Source organism: Sebastes fasciatus, chromosome 2, assembly GCF_043250625.1.
Source record: "Sebastes fasciatus isolate fSebFas1 chromosome 2, fSebFas1.pri, whole genome shotgun sequence".
In the NCBI taxonomy this organism is placed as follows: domain Eukaryota; kingdom Metazoa; phylum Chordata; class Actinopteri; order Perciformes; family Sebastidae; genus Sebastes; species Sebastes fasciatus.
This window is the reverse complement of record NC_133796.1, coordinates 43,114,510-43,129,806: the sequence shown is the minus strand read 5'-3', so window position 1 is coordinate 43,129,806 and position 15,297 is coordinate 43,114,510. Positions and strand designations below refer to the sequence as shown.

The window sequence follows — 15,297 nt, the reverse complement described above, 5'->3', positions numbered from 1 at the left end:
TCCAGGATTCATAGAACCGTAGTTACATACGTAACTTTTGTTTTAAAGCGTTAGTTTGGATTCACCAAAGTCACACAATAATACAAACAAACTAACCGATCAAGGCAGCGGTAGACCAGCAACTCCCGTGGCCTGCGAGTTAAAATTACTGTTTTTATCAAAGGTTTGGATAATGCAAGCCAACACATTGTTATTAGTCTAATGGCCAATTTGGGATGTACAACAACATGGTGAATAACTTCCGTAATAGATGCTAAAAGCAGCTTAACTGAAAAATAAGTCGCTGCTGTTGTGAGACTGATGGATGACCACTGGCTCACAGCACAGAGCTGGAAGCCAAACACCGACGTAAAAACACTTCCTGAAGCTGATAAATATTTTGATCCTGACACTGGCCGCTTGAAACCTGGACCATCAATTCATTCTGAGCCAAACTCCTCTCAGCTTTAGCTTCACTAAACAGTCTCTTTAGTACAGCCATCCAGCAGAGCCTAAAAACACTCTCTGGACACTCCTAGTGATTCAATTAGTTGATTAATTACTAAATCAAGTACATTTGTCCTACATTTGCTGGTTAAAGCGTTTCAAACACAAAGAGTTTCTTGCTTTTCTTTGTTTCATATCCCTGCAAGTTGAACACATTTATAGTCATTATGTGGGACAATGTAGACCAAATAATTATGTGATTAACTGAAAATTTGAAACAAACAAAAACAAAAACATTGAAACCTCCAAATATCATCCCAAAAGGAACCAATGCATGTATTTTTAAAACAATGACTGTAATAAAGCAACTGACAAGATCTGAGTCATAATTTATCAGTAATATGGTAAAAGATTTAAAAGAGATCAAACAAGATGTGTACTGACAAACGAGAACAAATTATTACCAGTTGAAAAAACAATCTCATTTCAAGGTCCACTTAGTAGCTGTTCTGGAACTTTTGATCATATGACATGATCTTCATCAGCAGAGGGAGTTTGCCCAGCTGTCATTTGGACATGGGACAACAGTAGGGATGCACCAAATACAAAATGATGGACTGATACCGATATTTTTGTTGTTGTATAATTTCTTGCTATTTATTCACTTTGGTGCCAAGGAAACAGACACCTTTTTTTTCTTTTAAATTAACTCAAATGTCTTCACTCTTAAAGTCATTCAGCCCTTTATTCATATCTTGAATGAGCACAGATTAATTCGTTAAAATGTATGAAACAAGCTTTAATATAACCTTTGTTCATATGAAAAATAACTGCTTAAAAAGCCCCTTAAGCCTGTATACAACTACCTACTCAATGAGAGGAATTCTTTTTTTAAGTACAAAAACATTTTGTGAAACATAAATGAATGCAACACAACAGATAAACATCGGCCATTGCCATCGGTGAATTTATATCTTATTTGCCAATAGGCCGATGGCAGTCAACAAGGTGAATATTGGTCGATAAATCGATGCATCTTTATCGAGAACAGCAATTAAACGGACCTTGATGTAAATTCTTTTTGCCGACTTCTTTTCCCATGGTTAAGACTGAATTTTGAAAATCAACTTTTAAGCCAATATGAACAGGAATTCCTAAAAGTCCTCAATGTCAACATCTACAATTCAGTAACAAGGTTCAAAACATCAACAATAGAGCCCAACAGACATATTAAGCTATTAATATTTTCATTTAGGTACCAAATTCTTTGCAACACCAAACAGCTCATAACCCCAGACAGTGGTGATGAGACAATGAAAGGCTCAGAAACACCAAACCGACAACAAAGGCTGACTGTTGCGTCGCCTCATGTCGCCTTTGTCTCGGCCAAAAAGTTGCACTTGAACACACCGCAAAGACTACAGTCAATGGCCAACTTGAACATACGCCGACCAGTTTCACACCACTCTCACTCTCCGCTTAGCTTCATTCCAGATGGCCATGTCGTTTTGAAAATATCTGTGTGTTGGAATGATCAGATGAGATGAAGATGAAAAATGAAAAGAGCTTTCTCTGCATGCCCTCTTGACTTCACTCGTTGGCTTGCTTTCCTCATTTCCGTTTCTCTTCTAGTGCACTGATTCGCTTAAGCTGAACAGCCAATCAGAGTGATTTCTGCTGCAGATTTATCATGCTCAATCTCCAAAAAAGCCACAGACAAAGATCAACTAGTGCTTAAGATTTAAAACGCAATTGCATTTATACTTGTGTTCAATGCGGTCACAATGTGTCCCCAACCACCTCCGGAGGTGGTTTAGCTATCGGATCACAATCCGTCCTCAACATGTTTTGGGTGCCGTAACACTTGTACTTTCATGTGGTCAAGCACTGGCCGATTGCAATCTGATCACTCACATTTTAATGCCAGGTGTAAAGGGCGGTCTCAGATACACACAAGCCTCAACCAACAATTAGCATTTCCACAGTGTGTAAAGCAGAAGGAAAAGCAGACACAATCTGCATGTAACACTGTTAAAGTCACAGATGTTGGACTGAAAGCACTTTAATCACATGATGGAGGAAACTGCGATTTTTACAGGGCAGCAGGGAAACATAAAAAACAGTCTCTGCAGGCACATTAACACATTATGTCATTTACTTGTTATAGATATTAAGTCAGAAAACGGTCAGGAGTTCATTCACATGATGTACGATCTGTTACATCTTTCCTCCAGTTATTATGTAACGTACTGCCGCCATTCCTGTTTGCTATATCATATAACTCACACTGGACACGACCTTGGCTCCAGCTCTCCTCCAGCAGAGCAGCCATGATTTCATCCTAACTCATTTCAGCTGTGATGTCAACAAGCTTTCATGGGCTCCCATCCAGAGGCCACGCTCCGGCCTCTGGAGCACTTAGCAGCTGCACCACTAACTGACTAACCTTCAGCCTGCAAACAGTCTTGAACCTCCAACCCCAGCATCTTCTCAAACCCCAGCCTTCCTACCCAAACAGTTTCTGTATGTATGTGTGTATGTGTGTGTGTGTGTGTGTGTGTGTGTGTGTGTGTGTGTGTGTGTGTGTGTGTGTGTGTGTGTGTGTGTGTGTGTGTGCGTGCGTGTGCGTGCGTGTGTGTGTGTGTGTTTGTGAGTGTGTGTGTGTGTGTGTGTGTGTGTGTGTGTGTGTGTGTGCGTGTGTGTGTGTTAGTGTGTGTGTGTGTGTGTGTGTGTGTGTGTGTGTGTGTGTGTGTGTGTGTTTGTGAGTGTGTGTGTGTGTGTGTGTGTGTGTGTGTGTGTGTGTGTGTTAGTGTGTGTAGGTATGTGTGTGTTAGTGTGTGTGTGTGTGTGTGTGTGTGCGTGTGCGTGTGCGTGTGTGCGTGTGTGCGTGCGTGTGTGCGTGTGCGTGTTTACTCAGAGTGGGGATGGACACTTATGAAAGCTCATGTATTAAACAACGCCATCTGTTTGTGAGGCTGGCCATCTGTAGAGAGGAAGGTGCTGGATTAATAAATGACGCAGCATTTAGTTTATATATATATATTCATAGACTCATTAGCACTAATTATGCTCTGTAACTTTACAACCGTGACTTCACAGTCTCAGTCGAAGACTGAATAATAACAAATAAGACTAGGTTGAAACTAGGGCTGTCAAAATGAACCCAATAATAACGTATTAACGTCACTAATTTCTATGTGCTATGGACCATCATGCGATTAATCGCAATTAAATATTTGTAGCGATTGAAAGCCCTAGTTGAAACCTATATGGCTGGACCGTGTGTGGTCAATGTGCTTAATTGTGGCCAAATTGTTACAGGGACTGTTTATAATGTGAATTCCTGGATATTAAATGTTCATCTGTAGTGGTCCCAGTAATATTTGTTTGTTTTGTACTGAAGTAGCACATCATATGACATGGTTAAGCTACGTTTGAGTCAAATAGTTGAGGACTGCTTTAATTTAAATCAATTCAACAATATGATTATGCTATTTTAAACAATTTGTTGGATTAGCTGGTGTTGCTCATGACAGAACACATCTTCCAGATTACTGGCATTAAAACAGCAAAGCTGAAACCATCTGTGATCAGTAAACACTTTGGTGGGAATTATATTCAGATACATTTCTTCAGAGAGAAAAAATTGGCTCATGACACTGTAGTCAACATGTTTGAGGAGGGTGTGGGGAGAAGGACAGCTGAGTTTCCTCTGTACTACATATGGATAAATAGCTTCAGTGTTTTGGCTAAAAGTGGTCAGTAGGGCTGGGACGATTTACCTATCTCCCGATTTGATACTATCACGATACTTGGATGCCAATTCAGTATGTATTGCACTTTTTAAGTACTGTGATTCTACAAGTATTGCGATTCAATATTACGATTTGTTAACTTTTTTAACACTAGACCATGGGAAAAAGTTGAATCATACACTTGTAGAGACTTTTACTTTGGAAAATATCTAAATTGATGCAGTGAAAAATTTTTGATTTTCAGCATGTATGTAGTCACAAATGTCCTGAAATCAAATATATCTGAAATTGTCAAGAATTTTTTATAAAGAATTTCCAGGCAACCCAAAAATCAAAGAATAAAGACATTTCCCTCTCAAATTAGTGGTATTATCTTTTTAATTTATAAGGGATATGTAATGTTTTATACTTCTGATGAATATAATCCAATCAATCTTCTTTCCATATATGTATTTTGTATATACAGCTCCCTTTGTCAACACCTTATTTTGAAAACCGAACGTAGTCACACGTGTATATTTCCTCTAACTTCACCAAGTGCGTTGCTAGCTCGGCCGGCCTGACCGCACGTTACCGCCATATGATAACGTTTCCTGTCCGTGACAGAGTTAGCATGCAGCTTTAGCTCTGCTCTGTCTAGCTCTGCTTTTCCTGCAATGTTTGAATCCCAAAGTGTTTCCATCCTTCACTGGATGTGTAGTGTTTACCACGCTGGATTTAACATGGGAGGGTGCAGGTCGTATCCACGCTGACCCTGGTTTTGGCTCGCTGTGGGAGGGAACTGCGGCCGGCTGCGGTTTCTTTAGGTAACAGATATGGAACGGATATTGTCATGTTACTCAGACTACAACAATAAAAACGGTAACTTCTTTCTACCTCCGCAGGGACTCAAATGATGCAAATATACCAATTATGGCATTAAAAAATGTGTTTCAAAATCTTTTAAATAAAACGCGATTAATAGGTGAATACTTTTTTTTCCCACACCTAGTAGTCAGAGTGACATTTTATTCCAGATACCTTGCAAGTCAAAGAGCGAGCTGGCGTCTGTGGCTTTCTCAGAGGGCGCCTGGGTGATGGGTCGTAAGAATGAGCGGTAGCCTTTCAAGATGGCCGCCATGAAGCGCAGGAAGGCTTCCTGGATCTCCAGCTCCAGCATGTGGAGGCTCTTCCCACAGCTCAGCTCTGACGAATCACTCATGCTCAGCTCCAACAGCCCGTCAGGCCGCTGCTGACCTGAAGACAGAATGGGAAAAATCAGCAGCTGTCACTACATGCTTTTTTAAAATCTCTACATGTCAACATAAAGGTTGAATCATAATACCTGCTACTGAAAATATTCCATCTTTTGTATTTTGATGAAGCCGTTCTGATCAAAGGATATGTATTAAGAGGTCAGAGCCCAGCTTTAAGGAAATATTCGTATTGCAAATGAGGACCAGACTTACATTATTAGGACAACTAAACTAAAGAAAAATCAGTGTTTCCTGAAGTCCATGAGGCTTAAATAGATCAATATTATAGATCAATATTCAGCACTTGTGGCAGAAACTGGGTAGATTTTCAACTTCACTGAATCCAAAAATTCATTTATTCAATTTTATGATTCTGATGAATGAAGCACAACACACTGTGATTTTCTTTTCTTTTTTGATTACACCGAAGTAGGCTGCCACGATATGAGGAAAAGTCTGCGATGTGCGATATCATTGTTCAATATTGCAATGACAATATGACTTACAATAAATAAACAAATATTGAAGTGTGAATATTAGCTATACTTATGTCAGCCTGGGAGGAGGGGCTGCTTTGTCTCAGCCAGCTGATAAGTTTACAACATTTTGAGATACGTGGCAAACTAAGTTAAACAGTCAGACTACAGACAGACAGCTTTACTTTTAGCTCGTGTAGCAGAGGGTTATGTTGTACCTATACTTTAAAGGTCACATATTATACTCCATTTAAACTAGTTATTATAGGTCTCAGACACCTCCAAACCATGTCTCTGAAGTTTTTTTTTCAAAAAAACAATCAGATCATGCATTCCAGCATGTCTCTATAACCTCTGTTTCAGCCCATTTCCAAAAGTGCTGATTTCTGTGTCTGTAGCCTCTGTCTCCTCCCACTCTGCTCTGATTGGTCAGCGTTTTCTGTCAATCAAACGTCCTCAACAACACAGCGTCACCCTCCCCGCCCCCCTCGCGGCCTGAGAGCAGGGAGAGAGAGGAGCTAGAATAGAGCTTATAAACCACTTTAAAGTTTATAAACCAGAAACTTCACCCAGCGCACGTTACCGGAGGAATCTGATCAGAAATCGGCGACACATGATGAACATCTGCGGTCCAGATTCCAGGTTTTCCTGACGGTTTCTCTCAGGTAAATAATACTATTTATATCTCTGTTAGTTAGCTCAGTGTTTACCTCATGCATCAACTCTGTAAACCGTAAACATACACTCTGTTTTACGTCTGTCTTTACAGATCCATCTGTGAGAAATGACCGACAGAATCATCCCAGAGGAGAGCAGACAGCTGAGAGCAGATGGCTCTGTTTACATGGAGATACAGAGCTAACCCGGTAGCATGTAGCTAACACGTTAGCATGTAGCTACATGCTAACGGGTTAGCTACATGCTACCGCTATGACACGGTGTGTAAACACAGCGACCATCAGGGTGGAAAATAGAAGATGTGAAACAGTAGTCAGTTCATTATTTCTGCTAAAAGATAAATGTATGGAAGATCAGAGTAATGGTATATTATTTACAGTAGTAGCTGTCTCTGTGTTACCATGACTACAGACCACCGGAGCTTAGCTTACCATAGTTTACCAGAGCTGAAGACTTTCTCCTGTACCATGTTAACATAACTGCAGGTGGGATGATTACAAATGCTGTGAATAATTAATATTGTCATCTGTCTACTCAAATAAAGTTTGACTGTGAAACAGAAATGTGTTGTGTTGCTTACAAGTCACTATTTACTACCTGTACTCTGCTACATGCATGACATCAAATATATATAATATATAAATATCATCTGTTTAAACAGTGTAATTACATAAAGCCTTTGTGAAAGAACATGTTATATTTAGATGATGGGAGTACATGAAGACGGTTCTGCTGGTTCTTGCAGACTAACTGTAGGAGCTACTTTGCTCAAGTTCGGTTGAGGAGGAGAGACAGTGACGCGCTGTGGGGTGGGGTCAGCTACTGAAGGTTCTCTCTGGTTCGACCAGGAAACCCTCACGTGGCTTGCATTCTCTAATGACGTCAGAATACAAGGAAAAAAGCGATTTTTTTTTCTGCACCCATTTCCGGACAAACGGAGGAGGAGAAAAAGAGAGAGGATGGTCTTTTATGATACTATGGTGGCCTGTAGACACACTGGGGACAGATATTGATGTTTAAAAGACATGGAAAAGTGCATTTTGCATAATAGGTGACCTTTAAGATAATAACACGGAAGCTCTGTAGTCTGCAGCAAGACGACCTCCAACCTCGTCAACATCACCGCTTCACAATAAACCACTGGACACATACACTGGAACACTTCTTACTAGAGGGAACTAAAGTCACTCAGAGCCTTCACTAAAAGGCAACACAACAAAATAGCTTACAATTGTTTGTAACAATTGGCTATCAGCCGAGCTACTGCACTGTGCGTGTGTAAACATGTGGATGAGAGACTGCGGACAGAGCAGATTGAAATATTGCTTTTCTACATGTGTAAATTATGTTTATGCTTGTTGAACAGGTGTATTGATATGAGGCTGGGCTGTGTGCGTGCGTGCGTGCGTGCACGCGTGCAAGCGTGCATGGAGAACTCTTCCACAGCCCCAACACAGAGCAGAGAGGATGCAGCGTGATAATAAATATTAACGTTACGGTCTTTGGGACTGGGACCCGTTTAATACCGGGTTTTGGTAACCATCCCTTCATATAATGATTTTTCTTAATCATCGAGTTTCAGGCAGTCTTTTGCGATGTGTTTACCGCGCATCTTCATATTGTGATGACGATGAAAATACGATTTATCGGTCAGCACTACACTGAAGGTCAGAAAAGGTAGAAATATAGTCTAAGGGTGTTTTCACATATTGTCCTTTTTAAACGAACCAAACTCAGTCTTTTTAAAGCGGACCAAAGAGTGAACCAACAGAAAAGGGACTCGGTACTTTCTCCAACAAACAACTGTTTTTATTCAAGTTTCTCGCCGAAATCCAAACACATTTCTTTTGTCCCATGCTGCATTAGTCTTGAGCCTCGACAGTACATGCGATACTGCGGTACTGTAGAAAAACGAGTACCGTCACGTCTTCAGAATATTTGCATCGACTTGGTACTGATGTATCGGTTCTTGTGACATCCCTAAAGTGAACCCGGAACACTTTCTGTTCACAATGTACAGGTTAAGCGAACCAAAACGCCGACTTCAAGCGAACTATACTTAGACCACCTCCTGAGGAGGTCTGATTTTGGTTCGTGTCAGAGGGGTCGGACTTCTTTTGGAGTGTTGACTAATTGCTCCGAGTTTGTTTGGAGGGCTGAAAGAGACCAAGTGTGAAAACACCCTAAGAAGATGCAATACCCTTAAGGGGTTTGTTCAAATTATGCCTTTGAATTTGTTTGAATTTGAACTTTTTGAAAAAGTGACTCCTTCTATTCAACTGAACACAAAATAAAAAGAACCACTGAGTGGAAACGTTTGCTGAAAGTGCATTTACATGCAGGACTGATCATGACACCGATACAACAAAATCAACACACATTTTTACAATCATTTGTCTTATCAGCTCAGAACTCACCATCAACCAGCTGCTGGTGGAGATTGCTCAGCACATTCATCAGGTTTTTACAGGCTTTCTTTGGCAGGATCTTCCATGTGAGGGCTCGCTTATCTTCATTGCTGAAAAAACAGAAGCGTACAGTGAGCTGTGGAGCGACTGAAGGGGCCAAAACCAACATGGACAGCAGTCAGACCAGCGGAGGTCAGACCACCCTAATGCTGTCTGGCTGGTGATGAGGCCAAAACATTATGTGCACCACTACTGACCTTTCGCTGAGTCATCAGAAAAATGCATTTTCTTCATATTAAAAGGAGTACGACACTACAAAGATAATCATTTCCACCCAGGCTGCAGGAAAACGGCCTGGTCTCTAAACATAGAACACCTGGCAGTGATGTGGTCTTGAAAACAAGGTTCAGCAAAGGGAATGATGTTGAGCTCTTGGCTGGAAGTGCTGTACAGTATATGTGCGGCTCACTGCCCTAGCTGTAGTTAATCCTTTCAATACTCATCATGAGAAGGCAACTGAGTATCAAAGACGGATTAAAAGGCCTTTACACACCGGGGGCGTAACCATTAACAACACGAAAATGCAAAATACTCGCCTGCAAATATTTCGCATCAAAACTATTCATACCGGCAGCGATGTGAATTTCCAACAGTTGCAACACTTTTTTAATAAAAGATTCAAATACCAGGACCAACTACCAGGATCCTACTGACCCAGAGTAGCGTCTGGCAGTCTGTCTGAAGTAAATTGTTGTATAAAAAACTACTGTCAGCTATTTTATTGAGTTTCCATTTAGCGAAATGCTCGGAGTGATTTTTCCTCTGGTAAAAAGTTACACAGTGTATATGTATTGGGCTTTTATTGCGAAAGGTAAGAACAGAAGGAGTGGATCTGGTCTGCGGTGCTTTTGTCAAGGTTGAAAAGAGTAATGAAGTTTGCCGTCATGGAGTATGGAGCCTTCGTGTTGCTGTACACTATAGTGTACGTTTTGAATATGTCTGTTCCGCACAACATGATTGTTTGAAAAAAAAATTACATTGCATTTTAACAGCGTATTATTTGCGTTCTGGGTGAAACATTCATGACAAAAACAGCAGTTGGAAAAAATATATTGCCTAAACAGCAATGGGAAGGCTCTTGTGTATTGTGCTCACTGGAAGATGGTGTTTGTGTCCAGGTCCACGCAGCTCACGTCTGGTGGGGGGTCATAAAGGTCAAAGTAGCGAGAGTCTACTCCCACAATGAACGGACAGGGGGCGCTCAAAACGTCAGCCAACGCCAGCGGGCACAGAGGAATATACGGGCACGGCCAGTGGAACGGGAAGATCATCTGAAGATGAGAAAGATAAAGTGAGATGAAAAGGAAGCGATGAATCCCTTGTTACATTTTGCAGGTTTATTAGAATGATTTCAAAGAGGTAAACAGTATGGTTAGCAGTACAGTTGAGCCTACTATGGGCTGGGCAATAATTCAATATGATAATTTATCATCTCTCAATGGAATCGTATCATGATGAAATCATATATTGAGATATCATGGTACACAATTATGTTGTCTAAATTGATAATAACAAGGACAAACTAAATCAAATCAGCAAAACCAAACTATTGTCTGAATCTGATTACTCTGTATTTGTGTGCACGCATGTTAACATTGTCACTGTATAACTGGAAATATTTTTATTTCTCTTGAAACAGTTATGTTAATTTTGCACTAAAGTTCTTGATTAAATGAGAAAATCCTCAGTGCATTTTAGTTGTCAAGTATTTAATTCACACGGGAGTATACAAAAACAGGCTTTAGCATGTGGTTATTTCATGATGAACTAACAGAAAACATGTTATATTGTCATATATATCGAGATATGAAATGACCTACTGTATATCGTGATAGAAGATTTTTGCCATATTGCGCAGCTCTACATCTAATGATGTAAATAAAATAGGTTGAAGACAACATTCTGCTAAGAACCAAAATTCCCTCACTTCAAACACAATTTATGACTTTAGCTGCCTGTTTCCACAAACAATAGTGATCAACGCAGTGACTTTAACAACCATATTAGACATTAGAAGAGGATGGCAGAGTGTGAAGCCAATATGGCGAGGGGGCAATAAATGAGCAGTAACTTACAGACACCAGAGCTTCAGTGACGCTGGTCAAAACGGCGGGTCGTAGCGAGTGGACCAGGATCTTATGTTCAGTGACAGCAAACACCAGTAAGGTGACGGCGTTCTCTGGTCCGAGGTTCTGGAGCAGCGTGGAAAATCGGCCGCCACTACGAAAAACACAATAAAAATGTACAATATCGCTGATACCTAGAACCTTTTCTGGCCCTTGAACATATTTTGGGTTCAAAAATAATCTTCAGACTAATAATATCGTGATATAGACATTTTCTGTATTCTATTTTCTAGTGTATGAAGGGAGCTCAAAATGGATAATATATAAAGGATGATATACTGTATTTAAAAACTATTTTTTCTCATTGTACATGTATCAAACTGATTTCAACATACCAGTCTTACAAATCATCGGAAATTCTCCAAGATTGAAACAAATATGGTATGTGAACTATGTTGCTATGTACATACACTATCATTAAAACGTTTGTAATCAGCTGTTATATTGATGTATTTCTTCTTTCCTTCAATAATAACTATTTGATCATAAACAGATACAACAGTATAATTATAGTATAAAAACAGAATAATTCAGATGGCAAATTGACGCCAAAAGAAGAAGAATGAAATGACTCAAACTTCCATTTAGTCCATGTCCCCATAGTGTTGCATGACAGAGGAGAATACTGTTGAGCTTGGATGTTGGATTTGTTTTCCGGTCCAGAAAAGCATCAGTGACCCTCGATCGTTATTGAACCACGATGGTGAAACTGATAGAGTTAGTTGGTTTTTCTCTGGCACCTCTGCAGTCTACTCAGTGGTTAGATTGAAGAGGTTTAAACTGGGATTTGTCAGTCCATAGTATGTTCAGCTGATATTCCAATAGTGCTAACTTGGGTTGGGACGATACACCTATCTCCTGATTCCATACTATCACGATACTTGGGTGCCGATTCGTTAAGATTTTTCTAAGTATTGCGATTCGATATTACGATCTATTGTGATATTTGTTACTTCCACTAACTTCCCCAAATCCATTGCTAGCTCTCCCGTCAGCTCCGTTCTCTTTATCCATCCATGGTCAGCTCCATCGGGCCGTTTGAATGCATTTAACAGAAATGTCAGTATATGGGTGCTCTACAGTTGTAGCGTCGGCTGATTTGAGATGAGAGTGACGGCCGGCTTGACCAATTACTGTTCCTTCAATGTGTGAAACCCAAAGTGTTTCCATCCTTAACTGGATGTGTAGTGTTTATCACGTTGGATTTAACATGGGAGGGTGCAGGTCGTATCCACGCTGACCCTCCACCGTTTGCTGCTTTCTCGTCTGGGCTCACAGCGGCTTTGTTTTGGTTATTGAAAGGCGTACAACGTCGCGTTACTCAGACTACAACAATAAAAGCGGTAACTACTCTACCTCCACATAGACTCAGATGAAGCAAATATATTGATTCAAAGTCGAAAAAAGTATATATCGCTATAAGCTATAGCTATAACTATATAGCTTATAGCGATATACAGTATAGACCAGGGGTCTCCAACCTTTTTTCCTCTGAGAGCTACTTTGACTAAATGAAAGTGTCCGAGAGCTCCTCATATTTTATATTATTAGTAACATTTATTCACATCGCTCAGCTCCACCCAAACCAGCTGAATAAGCTTCTTTTGTGTGAACATTTAGAATGTGTTGATATCCAACACTCACATTTTGACATCATCAACATCTTAAATTCAGCAGCACGTGCATGTTTTTTTTTCTGTATGCATTTCTTTACATTTTCAATGTGTCAAGCTCACACTATTACATTCACATCACATTAATGTCATAGAAAACAAAACTATGTTGTTACTTTTTTTACTGTCTGTCCACATATCACTGCATCACATCACTTCCCTTCTCATTCCCTTCATCATCTGTAGTTCACATGCATGTAGTACATGCATTCAGTCTTTAACAGTTAGTGAGATGACTGGCGCTGCATGGAGTCAACAAGACAGGTGTCTGCTGGAGTGGATCCACTTAGGTTCACTCTTATGAACATCATTCAAATGTATCATTTAAATGTTCATCTGTCAGTATTGTTCTAAACTTAGATTTTATGACATTCAAGCAAGCCAGCTGGGCCGTATCGCTGAAGTCAACCGACTCATTACACTGCTCTTCGTTTTACCACTTCTGCCTTTTAGAATTCAGCCAAATTCAGCGCTGTTTTGACCTATGATTAGTATGTGTGCACATATATCACTTAAATTAAGTTAATTAATCCAGATGCTGCTTCGTTTCCGACTGTCACTCCTTTGGTCTGCTATTAGCGCACCGCACCAAACTCCTCTCTCTTTCTCTCCTCCTCTCCCTCCTGCTCTGTACATGTAGAGTAGACCACCCCCGCCCCTCCCTGCTTGATGGTATGATCCTTGTCTGTCATCACTGGCACGGCACGCACGTCATTAACACAACATTCAGTCACAGTCAGTGCATGGAGTGCCCGTGGCGCGGAGAAGATCATCCTATCATTCTGCCTTGAATTCATTTTTTTTAAAAACGGCTCTCGGACGGGAGCCGGCTTCCATCGTTCACTTAAAAGAGCCGGCTCATTCGCGATCGACACATCACTATTAAATATTCTTTGAACCTTTGGCGAGCGACTCAGAAACAGGTCATGAGCTACTGGTCGCGAGCGACGTGTTGGAAACCCCTTGTATAGGTGAATCAATTTTCTTCCTGTACTTATTGCTAACCCTAGACTACCCTTCTATTTCTATTGTGAAGTGTGAAAAAGAGTTTGCTGAAGCAATATGTTACAGCTGTTAATTTGAGCTGGTTCTAGGCTGCATTATTTTTGACCTTGACACTGAAACAGGAACCTGTTCCTGTTTCAATCTGCACACATTTTGATGCTCAGCTTCATGTTTCTTTTACAAATGAATGATGATTTCTTCCACTCGTATTCAACTGTTGCTGAAGGGGATCTTTGTCTCTTTCTGCCCTTTCATTTTGTCAGTCTGGTTGAACCATTGTACAGCGTTTTGTTCTCCATGTACAAAACGAAACAATATCCATTTGTAAAGAGGACTTTCTGCGACCTCCAAGCATGAAAGACCATTCAAACATAGAGTAGTCTTCTCAGACATCTGACTGGACACAATCAAGCTTTTGTGGAAGGACATCATTAACTTTTGAACGCTAGTGTATATACACTGCATCATTGGGACAGTCAGTAACAAAATACATAATTCCTTCACATTTTAACACAAAAAAAGTGCAGTCATATATCAGCAGAAAAGTGTGTGTGCAGCTGCTCTTACCTGAGCGGTAAAGGAGAAGATACTGGCTGGCTCAACATCAGGCTGTCATGAGGGGAAAGCTGCAGAAAAGCTGGAAAGTGAGATAAAACCAACCGAGCAAACAAACGCCTGCACTGAATCATTGAAATATGAATCCATAATGGAGGACGCTAAATTGCTGCACCCCACAGTCAATCCTAAACAGCTTCAGAAAACAACAATACCCATTTCTAACATGCACCCTATGCAGCAAACATTCACATTACTATTGCAACTTAAACTTACCTGCACCAGGATGCGAGGCCTCTGAGAGGAAGGGAAGGGAACTTTGTGCATAAAATGAGAGATGTGCCTGGGAAGAAGAAGAATAACGGGGATGTGAGGCCAAAAATAACAGCAGTTGGCGGCTGAATAATCCGTCAATGCACCCCTCTCAGACGGGTAAGAGATATGAGCAGCAGTAAAACATGAAAAGAATGAGTCCTCTGTCAGACTGCAGTAAATATATGACCTAAAACAACTTGAGAGAATGGTATAGGTGATGGATTTTGCATTTCTGGACCTATTTTGTTATTTGGTGTATTGTTACCCACACGTAACATTCGCAAACACCAAGACACTTCCGGTGTTCAGATGGAAAACATTTCAACTACAACATCAACATTAAACATCAGGCTTTGCTGTCAGTCCCTCAGTTGCAATGCATATCACATATTGATATCTCCTTTTTAGATTTAGTAAGGTTGACACCATATAGTACATTGCTGTACAGGAATGTTGCAGTTTTGTCAACGAAAAACTAACATATCTGTTTTAAACCCCATTCGGACCCTTTTATTTGTCGAGGGGAGGTGGGGAGATTTTAACATTACCTACACTGGTCAGGGATTTAAATCCCGTCCGAATGGG

The 15,297-nt window shown here is 40.4% G+C and overlaps 1 protein-coding gene across 9 annotated transcripts in view; it reads right to left on the bottom strand.

Annotated features, from left to right (window-relative positions):
* The window catches only part of LOC141760937 (C-myc promoter-binding protein-like), a 210,316-nt gene that overhangs the window by 101,873 nt on the left and 93,146 nt on the right, over positions 1-15,297 (bottom strand). For all 9 annotated transcript variants that reach the window (XM_074624069.1, XM_074624057.1, XM_074624078.1 and 6 more), the window contains 6 exons: positions 14,674-14,740; positions 14,410-14,468; positions 11,114-11,258; positions 10,134-10,309; positions 8,988-9,088; positions 5,202-5,417 (listed from right to left, as the gene is read on the bottom strand). In XM_074624069.1, the coding sequence (XP_074480170.1) occupies positions 5,202-5,417; positions 8,988-9,088; positions 10,134-10,309; positions 11,114-11,258; positions 14,410-14,468; positions 14,674-14,740 (764 nt within the window). The remainder of the gene's footprint in view (positions 1-5,201; positions 5,418-8,987; positions 9,089-10,133; positions 10,310-11,113; positions 11,259-14,409; positions 14,469-14,673; positions 14,741-15,297) is intronic.